This window comes from Saimiri boliviensis, chromosome 11, assembly GCF_048565385.1.
Source record: "Saimiri boliviensis isolate mSaiBol1 chromosome 11, mSaiBol1.pri, whole genome shotgun sequence".
Classification (NCBI taxonomy): domain Eukaryota; kingdom Metazoa; phylum Chordata; class Mammalia; order Primates; family Cebidae; genus Saimiri; species Saimiri boliviensis.
Genome location: NC_133459.1, coordinates 102,466,312 through 102,490,521, shown reverse-complemented (window position 1 = coordinate 102,490,521; position 24,210 = coordinate 102,466,312). Strand labels below are relative to the sequence as shown.

At 46.8% G+C, this 24,210-nt stretch overlaps 2 protein-coding genes and 1 non-coding gene across 5 annotated transcripts; 2 read left to right on the top strand and 1 right to left on the bottom strand.

Moving 5' to 3' along the window:
- The first annotated feature begins 298 nt into the window (after positions 1-298).
- On the top strand, positions 299-7,812 carry TMEM167B (transmembrane protein 167B). Of its 2 annotated transcripts, none has more exons than XM_039460875.2 (3): positions 299-439; positions 2,752-2,944; positions 5,309-7,812. In XM_039460875.2, exons 1-3 carry the CDS (start codon positions 430-432, stop codon positions 5,484-5,486), a joined length of 381 nt encoding a protein of 126 aa, XP_039316809.1. In that variant the 5' UTR covers positions 299-429; the 3' UTR covers positions 5,487-7,812. The 2 variants fall into 2 exon arrangements, with proteins under 2 accessions (XP_039316809.1, XP_003933446.1); XM_003933397.4 differs by having other exon boundaries at positions 301-439; positions 2,752-2,883.
- A 3,281-nt stretch (positions 7,813-11,093) lies between these two features.
- On the top strand, positions 11,094-11,518 carry LOC120360584 (small Cajal body-specific RNA 2). Its single transcript, XR_005577046.2, has one exon.
- Positions 11,519-16,216: 4,698 nt separating this feature from the next.
- On the bottom strand, positions 16,217-24,064 carry CFAP276 (cilia and flagella associated protein 276). 2 transcript variants are annotated; one of them, XM_003933399.4, is made up of 5 exons: positions 23,876-24,064; positions 19,000-19,116; positions 18,063-18,178; positions 17,611-17,735; positions 16,217-17,195 (listed from the first exon to the last, which is right to left on the bottom strand). In XM_003933399.4, exons 1-5 carry the CDS (start codon positions 23,918-23,920, stop codon positions 17,125-17,127), a joined length of 474 nt encoding a protein of 157 aa, XP_003933448.1. In that variant the 5' UTR covers positions 23,921-24,064; the 3' UTR covers positions 16,217-17,124. The 2 variants fall into 2 exon arrangements, with proteins under 2 accessions (XP_003933448.1, XP_010342287.1); XM_010343985.3 differs by lacking the exon at positions 23,876-24,064 and adding an exon at positions 22,272-22,474.
- Positions 24,065-24,210: the final 146 nt, after the last annotated feature.

Genomic DNA, 24,210 nt, shown 5'->3' with positions numbered 1-24,210 from the left:
GTTCTCTCAAGTGGAAGCCCGGGACGATGAAAGTGGGCTGCTGCTTACACACAACCGCCGCCACGGCGCAAAATAAAACTACAAAACTACAACCCTTTACCTTTTCAAACACACGGACACGGACCAGTCAGGTTACGTCCCAGCACTAACACCGCAGGGGGACGCAGGAAAGACTTAGTTGTCATGGCCACGCTTCGGACAGCGTTCTTCTTACCCAACGTAGGCACGCAGGTTCCTTAGCTCGGTAATCGGCTAGCCACTCCCGATAGCGTTCGGCGTTCGCCTGTCGGGCCTTGCGCCTGCGTACTACGGCTCCTTCTTGTCGCCTCGGCCCGGATCGGGAAGTGTCAAGCGGGCCCCGGGTTCTCCCGCCTTCGCCGCTATCACCGCTGAACCCGGACCCCGTACCCAGGTCCAGGGCCAGCCGCCATGACGAACGGTGAGAACCGATGCCCCGAGCGGAGGGTGGGAGTGAAGGACGAAGAGAAAACGTGGCGGGCGGGGCCGGGACTGACGTGGCCGTTCTCCCCGCCCCCTCCCAGCGCGGCCCCGCTTGGCCCCTCGACGCCCCTAACTTCTGTACCCCTCTACTCCTCCATGGGTTCCCCCTTCCCATATTCATCCAGAAACCCCAGTGCCGCACATTCACACACCTCCTTTGCGTACCCTTTTCTTTTTCTTAGTTCTTTCTGGCCCTTGGAGAGGTCAGTCGCAGCGGAACCACTGCTATTTAGACCCAGGAAAGAGAGGCTCCTCCTCCCAGCCCCCTACGTTCTTATACTTTCGGACCGTAGTTTTGTTGGGAGGGCCAAGAAGTCACATAAATATCAAGTCCCACACTTTTGGGGATGCTGGTGAATGTAGACTGCCCAAAAAGTTCTTGTTATGGAAAAATGCCGGAAAGATTTTTGATTTTAAAGTCCTGGCGGGGTGATCCCCCATGGAAACCCTGACAAGTGCTTCAAGGAGTGGATTTAGACACTGCTTCTTCTAAATGATGTGGCAGTTGCCACCCTGTTTATCTGACCTACTTTTCCAGGCCTCTTCAAACACTTTACAGCTATGAATTCTGAATTCCAGAGGAGGACAGGAAAGAGGGCCTTCTCGATCTTTAGAGCCAACCTCATAGGAAAGGAGAAGAGAAAGCCTTGTTGGCATTAGGATGATTGGAGGGGCTCCGGAAAGCATTTCTCAAAAGTACTTTGTCCATAGACCTGGCACTGAATACTCGAATTTCACCTCCTTGTGAGTTTTGGCGTTGTCTGCAAAAATGTATGCGAGAAAAAGAGTAGCAGGTAAAGGTACAGTTCCTCAGAATACGTTAGTGTGTGTATTAATTTACTGGACCCTTTCTTTTTTTTTTTTTTTTTTTGAGACGGAGTTTCGCTCTTGTTACCCAGGCTGGAGTGCAATGGCGCAATCTCGGCTCACCGCAACCTCCGCCTCCTGGGTTCAGGCAATTCTCCTGCCTCAGCCTCCTGAGTAACTGGGATTACAGGCACGCGCCACCATGCCCAGCTAATTTTTTGTATTTTTAGTAGAGACGGGGTTTCACCATGTTGACCAGGATGGTCTCGATCTCTCGACCTCGTGATCCACCCGCCTCGGCCTCCCAAAGTGCTGGGATTACAGGCTTGAGCCACCATGCCCGGCCTACTGGACCCTTTCTTAGTGACATCTAGCTTTGAGACAGTTTTACTGGAGGAAGAGAGGTAGATAGTGTGGTCTGGAACTGGCAGACACTGTTTATGTATAATACTCATTTGGAGCATCCTGGGAAGTCAGAGGTCTCAGGATACTAGGCACAGTAAGAAAAGGGACATTACCCAGAGGAAGACAGAATCTGAATCAGGAAGTAAGACAGCAGTTTGACACAGTAATTGCTGAATAAATTTTAGTCATTTTCCCCCCCTTTTGTGGTCCAGTATCTTCTCGTTTTTTGCAATTAGGTGATTCATTGTGCTTACCTGTACACGAAATAAGCTTGGTTTACATATTTAAGAAACGGCCAAGAATTTAAAGCTTTCTACTATGTTGAAGCCTTAGATACTTTTTCTTTATTTTAGAAAAATCTGTTATTAATTCTGGCAGGAATTTGGAGAGAATTATGCATAAAGTGTAAGATAAGTATAGGAAAATTGTAGTCATGTGGATTCTTACTCTTGCAATTTCCACTAAGCTTTACTTTTTGCCTTAACATATTCTACACTAACAGATGTAGATCTGACAGACTTGGCTACATATCTAGCTCTCCTTTATCCTATGAGTGATTTATAACAAGAACATGTTAAAGTCTCTGTGCTGAGTCTCTAAGGATTCATATGTCTCAATCTATTGCCAACACTAGTCATTCCTGGGATGCTAATTTCTCCCCAGGATTTCTACTTCTTGAAAGGGGAGGGGAGGGAGCAGTGACATTTTAGTAAAGGGGATGTAAAAAAAATTTTTTTTTTGAGTTGGGGTCTCACTCTGTTGCCCAGGCTAAAGTGCAGTGGCATGATCATAGTTCACTGCAGCCTCGAACTCCTGGGGCCAGTCGATCCTCCTTCCTCTAGAGCAATTTTTGGGAACAGTAAAATAATCTTGTTAGTCCCAGGATCTTGGCTCCCTCTTGTCAAGTGTTGGTTACTGCCTGTTGAGGTTATTATTTTGTTATTATGTCACACACTATCTCCTTAGAGTTCTCAGGCAGGATCACAGGTCCCAGGCTAGATCAGTACATAAAGTTTTATTTTCTTCTTTATTTAACAGTGTACTCCTTGGATGGGATTCTGGTGTTTGGTTTGCTTTTTGTTTGCACCTGTGCCTACTTCAAGAAAGTACCTCGTCTCAAAACCTGGCTGCTATCAGAGAAGAAGGGTGTTTGGGGTGTGTTTTACAAAGGTGAGGCCATGTCTGGACAGGGAAAGGAGACTACCATCTCTGGACATTGTAGAGCTACAAAGTAGGGGGTACAGTGAGATGGGATTGTATTTGGTTTCATTTTTAGAAAAAAAAAAAAAAATCCCTCAGATTGGGTCTGAGAGTCTGTAAAATTAATCTTTCTCCAAAGTTGAGGGAAGAGGTAAATGTTAAAATTTGCGCCGGGCGCGGTGGCTCAAGCCTGTAATCCCAGCACTTTGGGAGGCCGAGGCGGGTGGATCACGAGGTCGAGAGATCGAGACCATCCTGGTCAACATGGTGAAACCCCGTCTCTACTAAAAACACAAAAAAGTAGCTGGGCATGGTGGCGCGTGCCTGTAATCCCAGCTACTCAGGAGGCTGAGGCAGGAGAATTGCCTGAACCCAGGAGGCGGAGGTTGCGGTGAGCCGAGATCGCGCCATTGCACTCCAGCCTGGGTAACAAGAGCGAAACTCCGTCTCAAAAAAAAAAAAAAAAAAAAAATTGTTATTTAAAAACATAATTAGGCCGGGCGCGGTGGCTCAAGCCTGTAATCCCAGCACTTTGGGAGGCCGAGGCGGGTGGATCACGAGGTCAAGAGATCGAGACCATCCTGGTCAACATGGTGAAACCCTGTCTCTACTAAAAATACTAAAAATTAGCTGGGCATGGTGGCGTGTGCCTGTAATCCCAGCTACTCAGGAGGCTGAGGCAGGAGAATTGCCTGAGCCCAGGAGGCGGAGGTTGCGGTGAGCCGAGATTGCGCCATTGCACTCCAGCCTGGGCAACAAGAGCGAAACTCCGTCTCACAAAAAAAAAAAAAAAAAGTAATTTGTCTATTTTAGCATCCAGATGATTTTTGTATTCTCCATGGGGTAAAAGTATATGCATCAAACCATTTTAGGCTGGGATGGAATTCCTCCCTTCAGTGAGAAAAAGATTTTCCTATTAAAAATTTTTTTGATTTTCTGTAAAGGGTACATTGGAGTTTCTTTTAAGGCTTGATTCAATTAACTCAGATGCCTTTTTGTTTTTTTTTTTTTTTGAGACGGAGTTTCCCTCTTGTTACCCAGGCTGGAGTGCAATGGTGTGATCTCGGCTCACCGCAACCTCCGCCTCCTGGGTTCAGGCAATTCTCCTGCCTCAGCCTCCTGAGTAGCTGGGATTACAGGCATGTGCCACCATGCCCAGCTAATTTTTTGTATTTTTAGTAGACACGGGGTTTCACCATGTTGACCAGGATGGTCTCGATCTCTTGACCTTGTGATCCACCAGCCTCGGCCTCCCAAAGTGCTGGGATTACAGGCTTGAGCCACCGTGCCCGGCCCCTTCAGATGCCTTTTTTACTTTTCATTTGAGGCACATTCATTTGGAATCCTACCTACCTAAATATTTTTTTTTGGAAAAGGACAAAGTATAAACAAATAATATATTCACCTAGACCCTAAAGCAAGCATCCCCAAACTACGGCCCATGGGCCGCATGCGGCCCCCAGAGGCCATTTATCCGGCGCCCCGCTGCACTTCAGGAAGGGGCACCTCTTTCATTGGTGGTCAGTGAGAGGAGCACAGTATGTGGCGGCCCTCCAACGGTCTGAGGGACAGTGAACTGGCCCCCTGTGTAAAAAGTTTGGGGACGCCTGTCCTCAAGCAAAAGGATAGCATTTAAAAACATCCTGGAGGCCACGCACGTTGGGTCCTGCCTATAATCTCAAAACTTTGGGAGGCTGAGTTGGGTAGATCACAAGGTCAGGAGTTCAAGACCAACCTGGCCAAGATGGTGAAACCACATCTCTACCAAAAATACAAAAATTAGCGGGGTGTGGTCGCAGGTGCCTGTAATCCCAGCTACTTGGGAGGCTGAGGCCAGGTGAATTCCCTTGAACCCAGGTGGCAGAGGTTCCAGTGAGCTGAGATCATATCCCTGCACTCCAGCCTGGACAACAGAGAGAGACTCTGTCTCAAAAAAAAAGAAAAAGAAAATTAGCCAGGTGTGGTGGTGGGCATCTATAATCCGAGCTACTTTGGAGGCTGAGGGAGGAGAATTGCTTGAACCCAGGCAGCAGAGGTTGCAGTGAGCTGAGATCATGCCATTGCACTCCAGCCTGGGCAACAGAGTGAGATTCTGTCTCAAAAAAAAAATTAGCCCGGTGCGGTGGTGGGTACCTATAATCCCAGCTACTCGGGAGGCTGACACAAAATCGCTTGAACCCAGGAGGTGGAGGTTGCAGTGAGCCTAGATTGCACCATTGTATTCCAACCAGGGCGACAGAGAGAGACTGTCTCAGAAAATAAAATAAAACATCCCAGGTCCTTGAGAGCCTTGATAGGTCTGTCTGTGACTAGAGACTTCAAAATATCACCTTGAAAGTAAGGACTTCAGTGAAGGGCAGGTGTGATTTCATCTCTCTTTACTTTTACCTGCTAGCTGCTGTGATTGGAACCAGGCTGCATGCTGCTGTGGCAATTGCTTGTGTTGTAATGGCCTTTTACGTCCTGTTTATCAAATGAATTCCAAAGTATACAAGTCATCAACTGCCAACCAAGGGGACGGGGATGAAGAACCTGTTGGGAGGCCTGGACCCAGTGTAGGAGAGTTCAGCTGAAGTCATCAGTTCCCAGGATGACAGCACATCGTCTGCCCCTGCTACACGTGGGGAAAACTCCTCATGGTCACGAACGTTATTTATGCTTCAGGGGACTACGGAAAGCCAGTTTCCTTTGATCCGTGTGTAAATCAGTCCTTGGCAGAGTGCACATAATGTTCAGAAAAATTACACCCCTCAGTGATAAGATTACATCCCTTCTTCGTAAAAACCTGTTACCCTGTTTCATTCTTCAGCTCCTCATCAGGATCTTTGCAAACTGAGGCTCATTAGGGAAGGAACTAGGCTGTGTTCAGATCTTTTCTGAAGAGAGAGAATTTTCAAGACTTCTTTGCACTGTTTGATTTGGATCTGGCAAACTGGGGAGGGGATGCTGGGTGGGAAACAGTTACACAATGCCAAGAAATTCTTTGGCTTTAGAGATTTGTCTTTCATGTACCCATCTGGGAACATAAAAGAGGCATGGTGCTCACTGCAAAAAGGGAACAGATGAAGTAGCTGTGTTATGTGCTCGTAGCTTGAGAGTTTTGCCAAGAGAATCTGGGCCTCCATAAAATGTAGGAATTATCTGTATGATGAGACCAGAAAGCAGTGGCTTAGACAAGAAAAACTTTTTCTGTTCACCAGTATCCTCAAACGGAGACTTCAGTTGATCAAATGGTATATGAAAAATGAATCAACTGTTGCTATTTCATAAAGCCTTTTTATATTTTCTAAATTACTTAGTGCTAAATAGTGTTATTCAGTTTTAAATGCCATGACTGGGGAAAAAGAAACTATTGAAGAAATAATTGTTTAATATATTTGCAGTTGGGGTAGAAGAAAGAAATCTAGTATATTGATTCATATACTAGTAAATTAATCTAGTATGAGAACTTGTGATGTTAGATTGTAGTTTTGTCATCTTACAAAAGGCAACAGACTTATTTTGTGTGTAAGTCTGAGTTGTTATGGCAATTTTTAGTTGATTGCTTATTTTTCTTATCCAACTCTTAATTTTCTTCATATTGGATTGCTCTTTAGTTGTCTCTGGAAATTCCATTTAAGGACATGAGAAATTCAAATAAGAGAAGTTCTGATATTCATCAGTGTATTTGGACAGTTCATAGGATCCACAAATAAAGTGAGGGTGTTTCCTCAAGTAAAAGAAAACAGAGCTTTGCAATTGATATCGAAGGACTTTGCCCTGGAGTTAGTAACTCCTGAGCAGACCATTTTAGATGGCTCAGCATTTGACTGGAAGACTGCTCCATTCCCTCCTTATATCTGCAGAAGGATCAGCTGTTGGATGTCTAGAACTTCTCTATTTAAAAAATAATAGTTCTAAGGTTAAATTATTATAAGCATAGACATGGATCTTCCAGTTGAATTGTCTATTACCATAAAACTTTATGGTGGACAGGTTAGCTGTGGTTGATTCCTGTGTGGCAGGCAGCAAATTGTCTTCTGTCTGCTTACTCCAAAAGAATAAAAGCTGCTAGGAAGTTTAGACTTTGAAATACGCAGTTTAATGCTTTGAGGGTTTCTAGAAATACCAAGTAAACACTACATGTCTAATCATCTCCGAGTTGTGGCTGTTACCTCTTCAGGAATTGGTCCACAGGGTAAATTTCAACAACTCCTATGTTTCCATTGTCATTTCTGAGGATCTTTGGCATGAGAGAAAGGAAATCTAGTGGAACAGGAAAGAGAGTTACACCTCGTGGGTGTGAGTTTGGGACCTGTTGGACAAAGGGAAAGTCACTCCCTGGGAACAGGTTCAGCATGTTTTGCACTTGTTATTTTGTAGCTTTAAGATTTTGTTTTCTAATAGGGCTAATATCTCTAAGCTTGGTGTTTAGAGCCGCTTCATATTTTAAACTAGTTCCATTCCACAGTTCTAGTTCAAACCAGTTTTTATAGCCTCCTGGGTGGGTCATCTTGACCTACACTCTTGTGTTGTTACATTTTGAGATGTTTTCATTATCAGAATGTACCAAAAAGTGCACAAGGTGAAGGTAATTCACAGCAAAAAACAAATACACAGCTTGTTTCATTTCTTGACTTTCCCTGAACAGATAAGCAGAAACTTGTTTAACTCATTACTTCGATTGATGTGTCTTATATATTTTTGACTAAAAGTTATAGGAAGTGATTCCTCTGGGGGAATCTTTTACAGGTGGAAAAGTGGGGATAGCAGCATTGCCTCAGATTCAAACTGGCATCACTATAAACCCTGTATGCCAGGGTGGAATGAAGTCACCTCCTTTTTATAGTTGAAATACAATTTTGTATTCACCACTGTCAGCACAAATCCTTGAAAATAAACTTTTTTCCCCCCCAACAATCTTTGTCCATTTTATTTGTCGCATGTCGAATTTATTGAAGTTTGTTCAGTACTCCCCCAGGGTTCAGTTCATAGCCTACTTTTTTAGTTCACATTAGTAAATGCCATCATTCCCGTTACCCCATTGTGAGAGGCACTGAATGTATTATATAGTTAAGAACCTGTGACGACCTAGCTTTCTCCCTTAGGGCAGCTGAGCTATATACCTAGAGATAGCTATAACTATATATGTAGTTATATAATATGCTGATATATATAACTATATAGTAAGTTTTCATATATATATGAACAAAATATATATGTGAATGAATAAGATTTGAGGTATATTGAATAAGGTAGAGAGCACCCCCAATACATTTCAGCTGCTACTGCTATTAAAATACAATTATCATCTGCTCTAAACAGTCATAAACATCTTCATTCAAATGAAGTTTCACAAGTTAACCAGTCGGGCACCTAGAAAATCCTTGAGCCAGGCTGAGTATGGTGGTTCAGGTCTTTAATCCCAACACTGTGGGAGCTGAAATGGGTGGACCACTTGAAGTTAGGAGTTTGAGACCAGCCTGGCCAACGTGGTGAAATTCCGTCTCTGCTAAAAGTACAAAAATTAACCTGGCAAGATTGTGTGATTACACCCCAGCCTAGGCAACAGAGTGAGACACTGTCTTTTTTTTTTTTTTTTTTTGTATTTTTTACTTTTTTTCTTTTGGTTTTATTTTTTTTTTAATTTCTTGAGACTCCGTCTCTGAAAAAAAAAAAAAAAAAAAAAAAAAAAGACTGGATGTGGTGGCTCATGCCTGTAATCCCAGCACTTCGGGAGGCCGAAGCAGGCAGATCATGAGGTCAGGAGTTTGAGACCAGCCTGGCCAACATAGTGAAACCCCCCGTCTCTACTAAAAATACAAAAATTAGCCAGGTGTAGTGGCACATACCTGTAATTCCAGCTACTCAGGAGGATGAGGCAGGAGAATGGCTTGAACCTGGGAAGCAGAGGTTGCAGTGAGCTGAGTGAGGCCACATCACTGTACTGTAGCCTGGGTGACAGACTTCATCTCAGGAAAAAAAAAAAATCCTTGAGCCAGTGGGATTCTGGCACATACCATGGGTACTTTCCCCTTATTTGTTTATTCCAAGTGCCTGGTGAGACTGGCACAACTATAAATTATAACTTAAATAATTTTCTACTAATCTCCAAAATTCTTAGGATTTCTACCCCCCAACACCCATTTCATTGAAAAAGGAAAAGGCATTGAGCCATTAAAATTGTGCTTTCTAATATGAGGGAGCTATTTCTGCTATTTTACACTCTACTCATTCTGGAACTTGAAAGTCAAGATAATGTTTTAATAGATGTGACGGTAAATGAAGGCTCAAAAATTTGACTGCCACAGCATCAAGTTCTTGGCAGCCTTAGGATTCTCTTAAGTGGGGACAGGGATATGCCTTCCTACCTTTACCCATTTCATAGATATCTAATGCTTACATTTAAATACCGTATTCTGGCTGTGTGTGGTGGCTTAAGTCTGTAATCCCAGCACTTTGGGAAGCCAAGGCAAAAGGATTGCTTGAGCCCAGGAGTTCAAGACCAGACTGAGCAACTTGGTGAGACCTCTGTCTCTACAAAAAAAAAAATTTTAAGTAGCCAGGTATGGGGTGGGCGTGGTGGTTTAAGTCTTAAGTCTGTAATCCCAGCATTTTGGGAGGCAGATCATGAGGTCAGGAGATTGAGACCATCCTGGCTAACACAGGGAAACCCCACCTCTACTAAAAATACAAAAAAATAGCCGGGCATGGTGGCACATGCCTGTAATCCCAGCTACTTGGGCGGCGAAGGCAAGAGGATCATTTGAACGCCGCAGGTGGAGGTTGTAGTAAGCTGATATCGTGACACTGCACTCCAGCCTGGGCAACAGAGCGAGACTCCGTTTCAAAAAAAAAAAAAAAAAAAAAAAGTAGCAGCCAAGTGTGATCTGTGGTCCCAGCAACTTGGGAGGCTGAGGTGGGAGGATCAATTGAGCCCAGTAGGTTAAGGCTGCAGTAAGCCGTGATTGTACCACTACACTCCAGCATGGGTGACAGAGCAAGTAAGTAAATACAAATAAGTAAATACATACATACATACATACATACATAAGTACTGTATTCCTCACCTTTCCCTTTGGTAAAATGTTTGCCTTCTCCCTAGGGAGAAGGGGCTACTGGGAAAGCCCCTATGGTAATGACCAGGGATTGCTGTCTTCTTGGAACAAAAGTCATTCACCTGCCGGGTGTGGTAGCTCCTGCCTGTAATGCCAGCTCACGCCTGTAATCCTTTGGGAGGCCGAGGCAGGCAGATCATGAGGTCAGGCGTTCGAGACCAGTCTGGCCAATATGGCAAAATCCCATCTCTACTAAAGATACAAAAATGAGCTGGGTGTGGTGGTGGGCGCCTGTAATCCCAGCTACTTGGGATGCTGAGTCAGGAGAATCGCTTGAACCTGGGAGGCAGAGGTTGCAGTGAGCCGAGATCGCGCCACTCCGCTGCACTCCAGCCTGGGCAACTGAGCGAGACTCGGTCTCAAAAAAAAAAAAAAAAGGTCACCTACAAATATCCTGAAGTTGAGTAATATTTTAAAATTGAAGGCCGGACCCGGTGGCTCACGTCTGTAATCCCTCCACCTTGGGAGACCAAGGCGGGCGGATCACCTGAGGTCAGGAGTTTGAGACCAGCCTGGCCAACACGGTGAAACCCCATCTCTACTAAAAATAGAAAAATTAGCTGGGCATCGTCGCAGGCGCCTGTAATCCCAGCCACTCGGGAAGCTGAGGCAGGAGAATCGCTTGAACCCGGGAGGCGAAAAAGAAATTTAAGACAAAATAAAGTCAAGATCACAGAAAAACCAAAGATATTTATATAAACGTGTAGCTATAAAAAGGTCAAAAGGCCAGGCGTGATGGCGCTCGCCTGTGGTCCCAAGCTACTCAGGAGGCTGAGGTGGGAGGATCATTTGAGCCAGAGGCAGAGAGCCGTGATCACGCCGCTGCACTCCAGCCTGGCCGACTCGGCGAGAATGCGTCTCCAAAAAAAAAAAAAAAACTACGCTTCTGTATGGTGGAAATTAGTATTGCCTTTTCCTGGGACGTAGGTTCTCCGCCGAGCCACGAGAGGGCAGCAACGCGCGCACGCTGAGAAACATCCCGTTCCTCCGGACTCGTCCGCCTATGCTCGATGGTTCCTCCCAGAATCCTCCAGGGCGCCAGAGGGGGCGGAGGATTTAAAAGCCGGGAGGCGGACTTCCGCTGCTTTCGGGAGGGAGCGTGGCCTGGGTCTGGCGTGGTGTGTGTGTGTGGACTTGCTGTGTCGCGTGCGAGGCGCTTGTGAGTCTTGTGTGAGTTGACGCGCGAGTGTGTGAACGTGCGCGCGTGGAGCGTGTTCGGTGAGTGTGTGCGCCCGCCCCTGAACCCTTCCCTCCGCCTACACCTTGATCTTATTTGATCGGGTCGTGACCCCAGCCCCGCCGGGCCGACCCGAAATGAAAAGCTCTCCTCCTGCGAAGCCCGTTTTCGGGGCGCTGTGCAGCGAGGCCCCTAGGCGGCGGCAACGCTGCGGTCCCCGGGGTCCCGGAGTTGGCTCTGCGGGGCCCGGCGCTCAGAAGTGATGAATTGATCAGATAGACGAGGCCGGGCTTGTCCCGGGCCACTGATTATCGAGGCGATTCTGATCTGGGCACCGCCACCGGGTTGCCTGTGGCGTAGGGGCGAGCACGTGAACGGCTGATTAGGGCGGGGCGCTGAGCGCTGTGGCCGAGGAGCTGCAAAGTCTCGGAGGCCTTCTTCGCCGCTGATTGACTTTCCTCCCACCTTCCCTTTTCTCCCTCCCTCCCTTCCTGCTCTGCGCTGCCACGTTCGGCTAATTTTTGTATTTTGTGGTAGAGACAGGGTTTTACCATGTTTCCCAGGCAGGTCTCAAACTCCGAACCTCAAGTGATCAGCCCACTTCGACCTCCCAAAGTACTGAAATTAAAGGCAGCTACTGTGCCCGACCCCTTTTTTAATCTATCTTCTTTTTCTCTTTCCTTCCTTTCTTTTTCTTTCTTTTTCTGTCTATCCTCTCTCTTTCTTATTTTTTTGAAACAGTCTCACTCTGTTTCCCAGACTGGAGTGCAGTGGCGAACTCGTGCAGTCATAGTTCGCTGCAGTCTCCACCTTTCAGGCTCAAGCAATTCTCCCACCTCAGCCTGCCCTGGGACTATCGGTGCATGCCACCACACCGGCCACCTTCCTGTTTTTCTTTAGCCTTGACATTTTTTGTATGCTACCAACACTTGTGTCCCCAGGGCTAACGGCACAGTACAGCAACTGCCACTAACGGATATACAAACACACACTGTCTAGTATATCTGTATTTAGATTCCAAGGACCCTTCTGAAATATACTGAGTTAGAATTATCAGGGAGGTCTAGGAATCTATGTTTTTAAAAGCGTGACATTTTTTGATGTTTAATATTTCAACCTCCATAAATGTGATTATCCAGGTAGTCACTCCTCTGCCACCTTAAGCCACTCTAAATTTGTAGCCACTTGGCAACAGATATGTGAAGATTGGAGGGTCTGGGTGGAAGGAGACTCAACAGTTTCGTTTAAGAACCCTCCACCTGAGTGCCTGAAAGAAGCCCTTACATATCTGAATTACTCAGCAATTACTTACATTGTCAAACTTAATTAGAAATGAGAATTTATTGCATGATATTCTATTCTTTTTTCCTTTTTGTTTTTATATTGCCCTTTTAACCAGTCTATTGTTTTAATTCGTTTTGTTTTGTTTTGTTTTTTTTGAGACGGAGTTGTGCTCTTGTTGCCCAGTCTGGAGTGCAGTGGCACAATCTAGGCTCACTGCAACCTCCCTCTCCTGGGTTCCAGTGATTCTCCTGCCTCAGCCTGGCAAGGAGCTGGGATTACAGGCTCCCACCAGCATGCCCGGCTGATTTTTTGTATTTTTAGTAGAGATGGGGTTTACCATGTTGGCCTGACTGGTCTCAAAACTCCTGACCTCAGTTGATACACCCGCCTTGACCTCCCAAAGCGTCAGAGATTGCAGGTGTGAGCCACCGGGCCTGGCTTCTTTTAATTCTTAAATTCTTTTTTTTTTTTTTTTTAGAGTCTAACTCTGTTGCCTAGGCTGGAGTGCAGTGGCATGATCTCAGCTCACTGCAACCTCTGCCTCCTTGGTTCAAGCACTTGTGCCTCAGCCTCCCAAGTGGCTGGGATTACGGGTGTGTGCCACCACACCAGGCTCATTTTTGTATTTTTAGTAGACAGGGTTTCACCATATTGGCCAGGCTGGTCTTGAACTGGCTGTCTCAATCTCCTGACCTTGTGATCTGCCAGCCTTGGCCTCTCAAAGTGCTAGGAATAACGGTGTGCACCACCACACCCAGCCAGTTCTTAAATTCTTGATATTACAGAACTGAAGTGAAACTTAGTAACATTCCACTCTTACATTTTTTTAGTTGATAAATTCATGACCCAAAAAGCCCAAAACAAAATTAAAAACAGGGAAAAGCTTATAAAATTAAATATGGATCCCAGCTGAACGGAGAATGTGATTTTTATTTTTATTTTATTATTTTATTTTTTTTGAGACAGAGTTTTGCTCTTGTTACCCAGGCTGGAGTGCAATGGCGCGATCTCGGCTCACCGCAACCTCCGCCTCCTGGGTTCAGGCAATTCTCCTGCCTCAGCCTCCTGAGTAGCTGGGATTACAGGCACGCGCCACCATGCCCAGCTAATTTTTTGTATTTTTAGTAGAGACGGGTTTTCACCATGTTGACCAGGATGGTCTCGATCTCTTGACCTCGTGATCCACCCACCTTGGCCTCCCAAAGTGCTGGGATTACAGGCTTGAGCCACCGCGCCTGGCTGAGAATGTGATTTTTTTTTTTTTTTTTTTTTTTTTTTTGAGACAGAGTTTCGCTCTTGTTACCCAGGCTGGAGTGCAATGGCGCTATCTCGGCTCACCACAACCTCCGCCTCCTGGGTTCAGGCAATTCTCCTGCCTTAGCCTCCTGAGTAGCTGGGATTACAGGCACGCGCCAGAGAATGTGATTTTTAAGTTCTTAGTGGATGATAAAGTTTTGTAGAAACTGAACACTTACAAATTATTTAAAACCTGGAATCACCAGAATTACACATTTGGATCATGGGAAAGTAGAAAAAGGATTTCTGCTGCACCCCATTCCCTTCTCAGAAAAGCCTGGCATTCATTAGCTACTGGGCCAGACTATTTTTTTTTTTTTTTTTTTTTTTTTTTGAGACGGAGTTTTGCTCTTGTTGCCCAGGCTGGAGTGCAATGGCGCGATCTCGGCTCACCGCAACCTCCGCCTCCTGGGTTCAGGCAATTCTCCTGCCTCAGCCTCCTGAGTAGCTGGGATTACAGGCACATGCCACCATGCCCAGCTAATTTTTAGTATTTTTAGTAGAGACGGGGTTTCACCATGTTGACCAGGATGGTCTCGATCTCTTGACCTTGTGATCCACCCGCCTCGGCCTCCCAAAGTGCTGGGATTACAGGCTTGAGCCACTGCGCCCGGCCCTTTTTTTTTTTTTTTTTTTTTTTTTTTGAGACGGAGTTTCGCTCTTGTTACCCAGGCTGGAGTGCAATGGTGCGATCTCGGCTCACCGCAACCTCCGCCTCCTGAGTTCAGGCAATTCTTCTGCCTCAGCCTCCTGAGTAGCTGGGATTATAGGCACGCGCCACCATGCCCAGCTAATTTTTTTTTGTATTTTTAGTAGAGGCGGGGTTTCACCGTGTTGACCAGGATGGTCTCGATCTCTTGACCTCGTGATCCACCTGCCTCGGCCTCCCAAAGGGCTGGGATTACAGGCTTGAGCCACCGCGCCCTGCCAACTGGGCCAGACTAATACTGGCAGCAGAGCCAGTGATGGTACCCTGCCTTTCAGAGGACCCTTCTACTGGGTTGGCAGTTTTAATCTGGGCCCTGGACATACGGCAGATCTCATTAATGTTGACATCTGGGAGCCCGATTATACAGCCAATGAAGTTATTTGGAATGGTGAGTTCGTGGTTGGTTTGAGTAGATTTTTTTTTTTTTTCCTGGTGGAGCCCTGCTTTGTCACTCTGGCTGGAGTGCAGTGGTGCAATCTCAGCTCACTGCAACCTCCACCTCCCAGGTTCGAGCAATTCTGCCTTAAACCTCCCAAGTAGCTGGGATTACAGGCGCCTGCCACCACACCCAGCTAATTTTTGTATCTTTGGTAGAGATGGGGTTTCGCCATGTTGGCCAGACTGTTGTTGAACTCCTGACCTCAAGTGACCCACCTGTCCTTTCACCTCTGGAGAGCGGTAGTCAATTCAGGCAAATCTAGTCCCGCTGTGCATCATAGTAAAGTGAGACTGTTGTCTTCCCACCTGGTTCAGCTTGGCCAGATCAAACGGAGAAATGATACGTTATCTTTGAATCCAGTAGGCATCTGGAGGTGGTCCCTCCGGGTCATGGATAGCGAGGGGGTGGCCTGGAGCGTCGCTGCACCAATCTTGGCCACCGGCGAAGATGGCTGGGGAGTTGGCCAGCATGGGCTGGTATGGAATGGTCAAGACTCCCTTGTGGAGACTGGGAGAGTGTTTCCAGCATGACCAAGCAAATCTGCTTGACACACCAATGGCCCGCTTGGTGGAGTTGGGCAGCATATTCCCCGTCACCTGGACTTGGGTGCCATACTCTCCCGGATAGCTTTGATCTTACACTTACCGTTCCCAAATCTTTCTCTCTTATTTAGTTTAAAAAACTGTTTATTCAGACCGGGCGTGGTGGCTCAAGCCTGTAATCCCAGCACTTTGGGAAGCTGAGGCGGGTGGATCACAAGGTCAAGAGATTGAGACCAACCTGGTCAACATGGTGAAACCCCGTCTCTACTAAAAATACAAAAAAAAATTAGCTGGGCATGGTGGCGCGTGCCTATAATCCCAGCTACTCAGGAGGCTGAGGCAGGAGAATTGCCTGAACCCAGGAGGCGGAGGTTGCGGTGAGCCAAGATCACACCATTGCACTCCAGCCTGGGTAACAAGAGCAAAACTCCGTCTCAAAAACAAACAAACAAACAAACAAACAAACAAAAAAAACTGCTTATTCATTTACTCGTTTTGAGATAGGGTCTCACTCTGTTGCCCAGGCTGGAGCGCAATGGCTCACTGCAGGCTCAACCTCCTGGGCTCCAGTGTTCCTCCTACCTCAGCTAAAAGTGTTGGGATTATGATGATGAGCCATTATGCCTATTGTGCAGTATTTTAAAATTGCCATTCTTGTCCAATCGTTTTTATGACACAGCAGGTCCCTGTGAGTGACCTGTAATTTTGGAAACCACTGAATGTGTCAGTTTTTAGGTACCTACAAACCCAAGCACCAAGTTTTTGAACCATATTTATTAGAATCAGGGCTATATATCAGCACAAATTTATACAAAGAAAAGGCAGTTGACTCCCAGGCAAGGACAAATAGCAGAGTTAGAGATTAACAATGGCAAGGAGTCAGGACCAGTTAGATGGAACCAAGGAAAAGTGAAGCCCAGCAGATGCCTAAACCCAGGAGGGCGAAGTCTCTTAAGTGTGACCTTAGCATAAATGCTGATGCTATTTGGGGCTTCTGAAATTACAAGGTAGCTCATGTCCATTCTTGTTTCAACACTTAGCTCAGTGCCTGGTACGTAAAGTTTTGCTGGCAGTGTTGAATGGATGGCTCTGTATGGTGGCAGTGACTTCAGTTTACAAAATGTGAATATCACCAGGCATGGTGGCTCACGCCTGTAATCCCAGCACTTTAGGAGGCTGAAGTGTGTGGATCACCTGAGGCCAGGAGTTCAAGACCAGCCTGGCCAACATCGTGAAACCCCTCTCTACTAAAATACAAAAATTAGCCTCACAAGGTGGCGGGTACCTGTAATCTCAGCCACTCGAGAGTCTGAAGCAGGAGAATTGCTTGAACCTGGGAGGCGGAAGCTGCAGTGAGCTGAGATTGTGCCATTGTACTCCAGCCTGAGTGACACAGTCTCAAAAACCAAACAAACAAAAATGTGAATATCTGTATCCTACCAAAGACTGCTGATCTGTCCTAAATCTTCAGCAGGATATGATTTTCCAAGTTGCAAATACACCCAAAAGGACTAGTTTCTACAAGTTGGGTAATTTCCTTCCCGTGTTTTAAGAGTGGTAAGGTGGCAATTTGTGGATAACAGACACTTCAGACTTCATCTTGCACAGATCTATTTAATGGAAGTGGCCTCAGGATGTTCCACTGTAAGTCCAGGGGCCTGTCAACACTAGGTGGAGAAGAAGCCACCATCTTTCTTTCGGGAGTAACCTCCATTGGTGGCTGCAGTGTGAGGGGACACTGTGGAGAAAAGAGAACAAAGTGGACTGAATTTGAGATCCTTGGCCTTTTCTAGGAAACTTTCAATACAGTAGAGAAGCTTCTCATAACAGCTGGGAAGACTAGCATATGGATGACTGATGGGAGCTAGTTATAGGTCTTCCACTGCCAGATTTTTGCCCTTGCTGTACATGTTTGTTCCTAGACTTAAGGCTGAGCAAAGATGCTCTGAAAAATTGAATTAACTTCCTAGCTCTACAGTCAGTATATCCCCTGGTATTAATCTGGTACGTGCCAACTCAATCGCTGCTTTCAAAGACCCACAGGAATCCCTCATCTTCCCTGCTGTCCAGTCACCTCAAATCCCTGATTCATGGGTCCATTTAGAAAGACTTCCCCACTGCCCCATCTGCTTACCCAGTCTTCTGACCCTTACCTATGGATCCCTGGATGCTGTGGATGGACTCCTTTTTAGGATTGATCCAGTGTCTGATGTTAGCCAGGAAAGTGATGGGTGGAGTGGGAGGGGTTAAAAATTCTCCAGGGAATTGGATGTTGGTTCTAGAAGAAGGTGTAGAGAAGAACGGGAGCGTGAAGTCAATCAGAAAGGTGAGGAGGGTAAGGTAGTTGAGTGTGATCTCAAGAATAAAGCAGCCAGAGACCCTTTTTACGTCTGGGATTAACCAAAGATTTTGTTTGTACAGATGAGCACGATCTTGGGGGATTTCTGTTCATCTTAGACAGTGAAAATACAGAAACTAGATTATAGACACAGATGTAAAAATACAGAAATTTGTATACCAATGAATACCTAGTGATTCATCACTTTCCTTATATGACTGGATGGCAGCATGTGTAGGTTGGAGGGGCTCTGCCTCTACCACTTACCTACGGACGTCCTGCGTGGTCGTCTGGTGTAACAGTATCTCACTTTTGTTCTTGAATGCCTCGGTGTGGTGGTTGTACAAGGCTGCTAAGCGGAAGTCCAGATCATCCTTCGGTATCTACAGAAGTCAGTCCCCTCAGGGTTAGCTCGGCCACCTGTGCCCGTGCTCTAGTCGGGTTCTGTTGCGCTATACTCTTCCCCAGAAGTATAGTGAAACCCCTGTTGGGTCTGAAATCTACCTGCTCCTTACACACTAAATTGTTGTATATGATGACTCTTGTCAATATGGAATTATCTAAGGGTTAGGTCTAGCGAGTGGTGAGCTCTCACTGGAGACTCAGGAATATTGTCCCTGACGTGGGCTTAATGAACTTTACCTCATTCATGCTTATATTCAGTCCTTGTTTTAGTCAGAGAATGAGGTTTGTAAAATGATTTGCTCTAGATAACTACCTGGAGCAAAACCTAAGCCTTCTGGCTTCACAGAGGCCGATAAATTGGTTTTTGGCTTTGGGTTTGGTAGGACCTCGGGTTAGAGACAAAAGGAAAAATACTGAAGCAGTTAGGAACAGACTAACTTTCAAAAAGAATATTAAGGGCTGGGTGCAGTGGCTCCTGCCTGTAATCCCAGCACTTTGTGAGGCTGAAGTGGGAGGATCGCTTGAGGCCAGGAGTTTGAGACCAGCCTGAGCAATATATTGAGACCTCATCTCTCCAAAAAAAGAACAACAACAACAAAAATGGCTGCATGTCATGGCATGTGCCTGTAGTCTCAGCTACTCAGGAGGCAGAGGCAGGAGGATTGCTTGAGCTGGGAAGGTTGAGGCTGTGATAAACCATGATCAGGCCACAGCATTCCACCCTGGGTGACAGGGGGAAAAAAAAAGAGGAAGAACCCTAAATGGCTGCAAAGATCAATAGTATTTCAACATTCACTACCTCCGGATCAAAATAGTAGGCATCCCGCCTCATGGAAGTAATTGTGGCGGTTGAATTAAGCCGACTCCAGGGTTCCTGCTGCTGAGCAAGGTGAGTTGGGTTCTTGTATGGCAATTTCTGCAAAAGAGAAACCATATCCAGGAAAAACCGGTTATACAGGAAGCCTTGTTGATGTGGTTAGCTTCAGTAGCATCCCCTTATTCCATCTGTTTTTGATTTTTGTTTTGAGAGAGTCTTGCTCTGTCGCCAGAGCTGGAGTGCAGTGGCACAATCTTGGCTGACTGCAACCTCTGCCTCCCAGGTTCCAGCAATTTTCCTGCCTCAGCCTCCTGAGTAGCTGGGATTACAGGTGCGTGCCACCACACCCAGCTAATTTTTTTTTGTATTTTAGTACAGACAGGGTTTCATCATGTTGGCCAGGATCGTCTCCACCTTCTGACCTTGTGATCTTACCGCCTCGGCCTCCCAAAGTGCTGGGATTCCATGCATGAGCCACCGTGCCCAGCCTTGTTTTATTTTTTTGAGACAGAATCTCACTCTGTTGCCGAGGCTGAAGTGTAGTGGCATGATCTCGACTCACTGAAACCTCTCCCTCCCAGATACAAGTCATTCTTCTGTCTCAGTCTCCCAAGTAGCTGGGATCACAGGCATGCACCACTACGCCCAGCTAATTTTTGTATTTTTAGTAGAGATGGGGTTTTGCCATGTTGGCCAGGCTGGTTTGGAACTCCTGACCTCAATTGATACACCTGTCTTAGCCTCCCAAAGTGTTGAGATCACAGGCAAGAGCCATTGCTTCTGGCCCTGTCTGGTTTTATTTGAATCGCAGACATCTGCAAAGAAAACAATATGGGGCAAGACTCTCCAGACTCGTGATCATCCTAAGTTTTCTTGGAACTGAAAGAAACAGGCCAGGAATATAGGAGAAGGGGTAGAGTGAGATGAGGGGGTGAAGGGTCAGGAGCACATAGAAAAAAATGATGAGCTCAGGTTTAGATGTAGTGAGTCTGAAGAAAAGGTGAGACATTCTAATGCAAATAACAGGTAGAAAAGTGGAAGTGTAACTTGTATGAGGAGAGCTCAGAAGGATTGGTTGTCTGCACAAAGTAGTAGTTGAAGGCTGCAAAATGGAGTTACCCCAAAAGGGAAGAGCTGGTTCGTGACAATTGTACAGTATTATACCTGGGAGTGAGGAGGGCCTCAGAGAAGCAATCAGACATGAAATTAGGAGAGTCCAGGTGAGAAAAAGATTCCAGTAAGAAGGGAAGGGTCATTGATTGCAGGAATGGCAGAAAAAGTCCACTGAACATTCAGTCCTCTCAATAAAACCTCACAGGCATGAATATAAAAAGCATATAACAGATTTCTTCATTATATGTAAAATGCTACATTCACCACTGTTTCCCCAGTTCCTAACACAGCAACTTACCACATGATATTCAAAAATGGTTGAATCCAATACATCCTTTGACTGAATTCCGGTGAGGGCAACTAACAACCTATTAGAATTCTCATTAGACCTGTCCAACATTGTAATCCTCCTTCCCCCCAATATAGCAAAGTGCTCTGTGTCATTATGGGGCTTTAAATCCCTGCTATGGGGCCGGGAGTCATGGCTCATGCCTGTAATCTCAGCACTTTGGGAGGTAAAAACAGGAGGGTCACTTGAGGTTAGGAGTTCTGGGCAACAAAGCAATATGCTGGCTCTATGAAAAAATAAAAGTCACGTGTGGCAGCACCACCTGTAGTCCCAGCTACTTGGGAGACTGAGGTGGGAGGATCGCTTGAGTCCAGGAGTTCAAGACTGCAGTAAGCCAAGACTGCATCAATGCACTCCAGCTGGGGTGACAGAGCAAGGAGATCTGTCTCAAAAAAAAAAAAAAAAAAAAAAATCTGGTGGGACACGGTGGCTCATGCCTGTAATCCCAGCACTTAGGGAAGCCAAGGCGGGCGGATCACAAAGCCTGGTGTTTAAGACCAGTCTGGCCAGTATGGTGAAAACCCATCTCTGCTAAAAATACAAAAATTAGCTTGGCGTGGTGGTGGGCACCTGTAGCCTCAGCTGCTCAGGAGGCTGAGGCAGAAGAATCGGAGGCAGAGGTTGCAGTGAGGTGAGATTGCCCTCCTGCACTCCAGCCTGGGCGACAGAGCGAGACTCCGTCTCAAAAAAAAAAAAAAAAAAAGCCGGCATGATTCCTCACATCAGTAGGATGAAACCACAGCTAGCCGGCATGGTGTACACAGCACGTTCAGCCCACCAAAGGCATCTCTCCAGCTCTGACTGCTGAGTGCCTCCGTTTCACGCCTACATTCCAGCCCTTCTGGACTATTTGCAGCTCCCCAAACAGGCCATTCTCTCTCTCCTTTTCATGTATTTGCACCTGCTGCTTCCTTTGCCTTGCGTATCTGGTCCCTGTTTCCTTCTTCCTAACTCACATTCTACCCTCTCCCTCACCTGGCCTACCTAATTAATATTTGGACATCAAAACACACCTGCTCTGTGAAGCTTTCCTTTAAGTTCCTGACTCTCACGGCACCCTAAACACAACTCTGTCACAACACATGCTATTGTGCAAGCATTTTGCTATTGTTGGTCTCTCTTTACTACTGGAGTTCCTTGACAGCAGAAGCTACATCTAGTTTATTTATATATCCTCAGTGTCTAGCAGAGTGTCTGGCATATAGTAAATAAGTATTGAATAAAAGGGGGCTCTTAATATTATTAGACCACAATTACCACTTAATTCATCTTGTTGTGCACCACTTCGAATATCCCAAACACTAATACCAGAAGAAAGATCATCTAAGTTCTGAAATCAGTGACCACCATCCTGCTAACCGCACACATGCACAAACACATTGTGGAATTAACCAGAAGACAGAGACAGTGTGAACACAGATGTACAAAGTATGACCTCTCATGGCTTTCAGAGGATTCTCTCCCACCCCATATCTCAGAGAACAGTCTTCCAAACAGGGAAATGGGTAGCTTGAAGGAACCTCGGCCCTCCCATAATACTCACAACTGATCTGAGCTGCCAGAGCCCCTTGTTCCTCTAGACTAGAGCTCTACTTTCCTCTGCTCAAAAACGCCTCTGAAACGTTAGCCGACCTGAATATGGAGACAGGGAGGCAGGCAGAAAACAGACTTCTCGGATACCCGACTTAGTGTCTTCACCAGAGTCCTTTATGTTACCGTCTCTACCCATCACACCGACAGAAAGAAGACTACAGGCAACCCTACTGGGAATCTGCGCAAGAAACCACAGTACCTTGGAAGCCCGCGGTTCTCCTAAGTAGGAATCATCGTTATCTAATGTAGGCTGCTGCAAAGGGTCCCGGGTGGGAGGCATGGCTAAATGCCTGACTCTTTTAAGAGGGGTGGGAGGCCCGCTGAGCTGCAGCACAACCTCGCCCGCAGACGATCCCGGGTCCCAATTGTTTGGAACGCCGGTTTCGGTTGTCAGGCAACTGCCCAGCCATCTATGACAGAGGAATTCCCTTCAAGGAGGGCGCCACCTGGCGGCTGACTGCGGGAGGCCCCTGGGGAGGAAGCTCCGGGAAACGCTGAGGGAAAGGGCAGCTGAGCCCGCCCCGAGCCTTGGAATTGCACTCCCGAGCCTCTGCGGCAAAGCGCCGGCCGTTCACCATCAGGACTTCTGCAAAAGACTTCAGTTGAAGTCCAGGAGCGGTGGCTCACGCCTGCAACCCCAGCACTTTGGGAGGCCGAGGCGGGCGGATCACGAGGTCAGGTGATCGAGACCATCCTGGCCAACATGGAGAAACACCGTTATCTTCTAAAATACGAAAAAAAAAAAAAAATTATCCGGGCATGGTGGCGCGCGCCTGTAGTACCCGCTACTCGGGAGGCTGAGGCAGGGGAATCGCGTGAACCCGGGAGCACTCCAGCCTAGCAACGGAGTAAGGCTCCATCTCAAAAAAAAAAAAAAAAAAAAAAAAAAAAAAAAAAAATTGAGGAATGAAGTTCTGAAAGATAACCCAGAAATTTTCTTCTCCCTCTCACCTAACAGAAAGCTTTCAAAGCCATGAAAAAGTGAGGATGTCAAGAGACCAAAGAGGCTGGGCACCGTGGTTCACGCCTGTAATCTCAGCACTTTGAGAGGCCAAGGCGGACGGATCGCTTAAGCCCAGGAGTTCGAGACCAGTCTGGGCAACATAGCAAAACCTCATCTCTACAAAAAATAGGAAAAATATTAGCGGGCGTGGTGGCGGGTGCCTGTAATCCCAGCTACTAGGGATGCCGAGGCAGGAGAATCTCTTGAACCCGGGTGGGGGAAGTTGCAGTGAACTGAGATCGCACCACTGCACTCTAGTCTGGGAAAGAGAGTGAGACCCTCGGAGAGAGAATGAGAGGGAAAGAAAGAGGCCCACGTGCGGTACTTGGAAACCAGCGGCCAAGGTAAACTCCTTGCTTAAACTGGGATCAACTACAGCGTCAGGGCTTCTCGTCTAGCCGGTTGTAAAAGCATGGATGGGGCCGGGCGCGGTGGCTCACGCCTGTAATCCCAGCACTTTGGGAGGCCGAGGCGGGCGGATCACTAGGTCAAGAGACCAGCCTGGCTAACTTGGTGAAACTCCGGTGGCCGTGGTGGCACGAGCCTGTGATCCCAGCTACTCGAGAGGCTGAGGCGGGAGAATCACTGGAACCCGGGAGGCGGAGGTTACAGTGAGCGGAGATCGCGTCACTGCACTCCAGCCTGGGCGACAGAGCGAGACTCCATCTCAAAAAAAAAAAAAAAAAAAAAAAAAAGAAGAAAAGAAAAGAAAAGAAAAAAGAAAAAAGAAAAAGTACGGATGGATTTGGCGGGATGTAAGATCCACAGCAGAAGCGGCCTTTGCAGGAGGGAACACGTACTGGGGCCTCTTCCGGGCGACGACTTATGGAGGGTGATCTCTCCATCTTCTTTCTCTCGGTTCACACGGCACATTTGCAAAATCAGAGATGCTCATAAATAACCCCGGGCCCGAAAGGGCAGTAGAAAACGGAAATTTGTTGGCACTGGCTTGGAAGATGCTTCCACCGCATTCTTCACGCGAGCCCCGGGCCTGACTGTTGGGCCGGTTGCGCACCCCAGGCGCGCGCTCACCCGCTCACCAGCGGTGGCGGCTGCGGTGGCGATAGGCAGGTGAGCGGCAGAGGCGCGCGTGGTCCCTGCCCCACCCGCGCGAAGCCAGAGAGGAGGCGGTTGT

Coding starts and splice junctions, on each gene's coding strand:
- CFAP276 (XM_010343985.3), bottom strand. CDS start 22,352: ATGCCTCCCACCCGGGACCCTTTGCAGCAGCCTACATTAGATAACGAT. Junction 18,179..18,999: donor CCTACTATTTTGATCCGGAG/GTAGTGAATGTT, acceptor TGACTTCTGTAG/ATACCGAAGGATGATCTGGA. Junction 17,736..18,062: donor ACCACGCAGGACGTCCGTAG/GTAAGTGGTAGA, acceptor ACCTTCTTCTAG/AACCAACATCCAATTCCCTG.
- TMEM167B (XM_039460875.2), top strand. Junction 2,945..5,308: donor GGACATTGTAGAGCTACAAA/GTAGGGGGTACA, acceptor TTTACCTGCTAG/CTGCTGTGATTGGAACCAGG.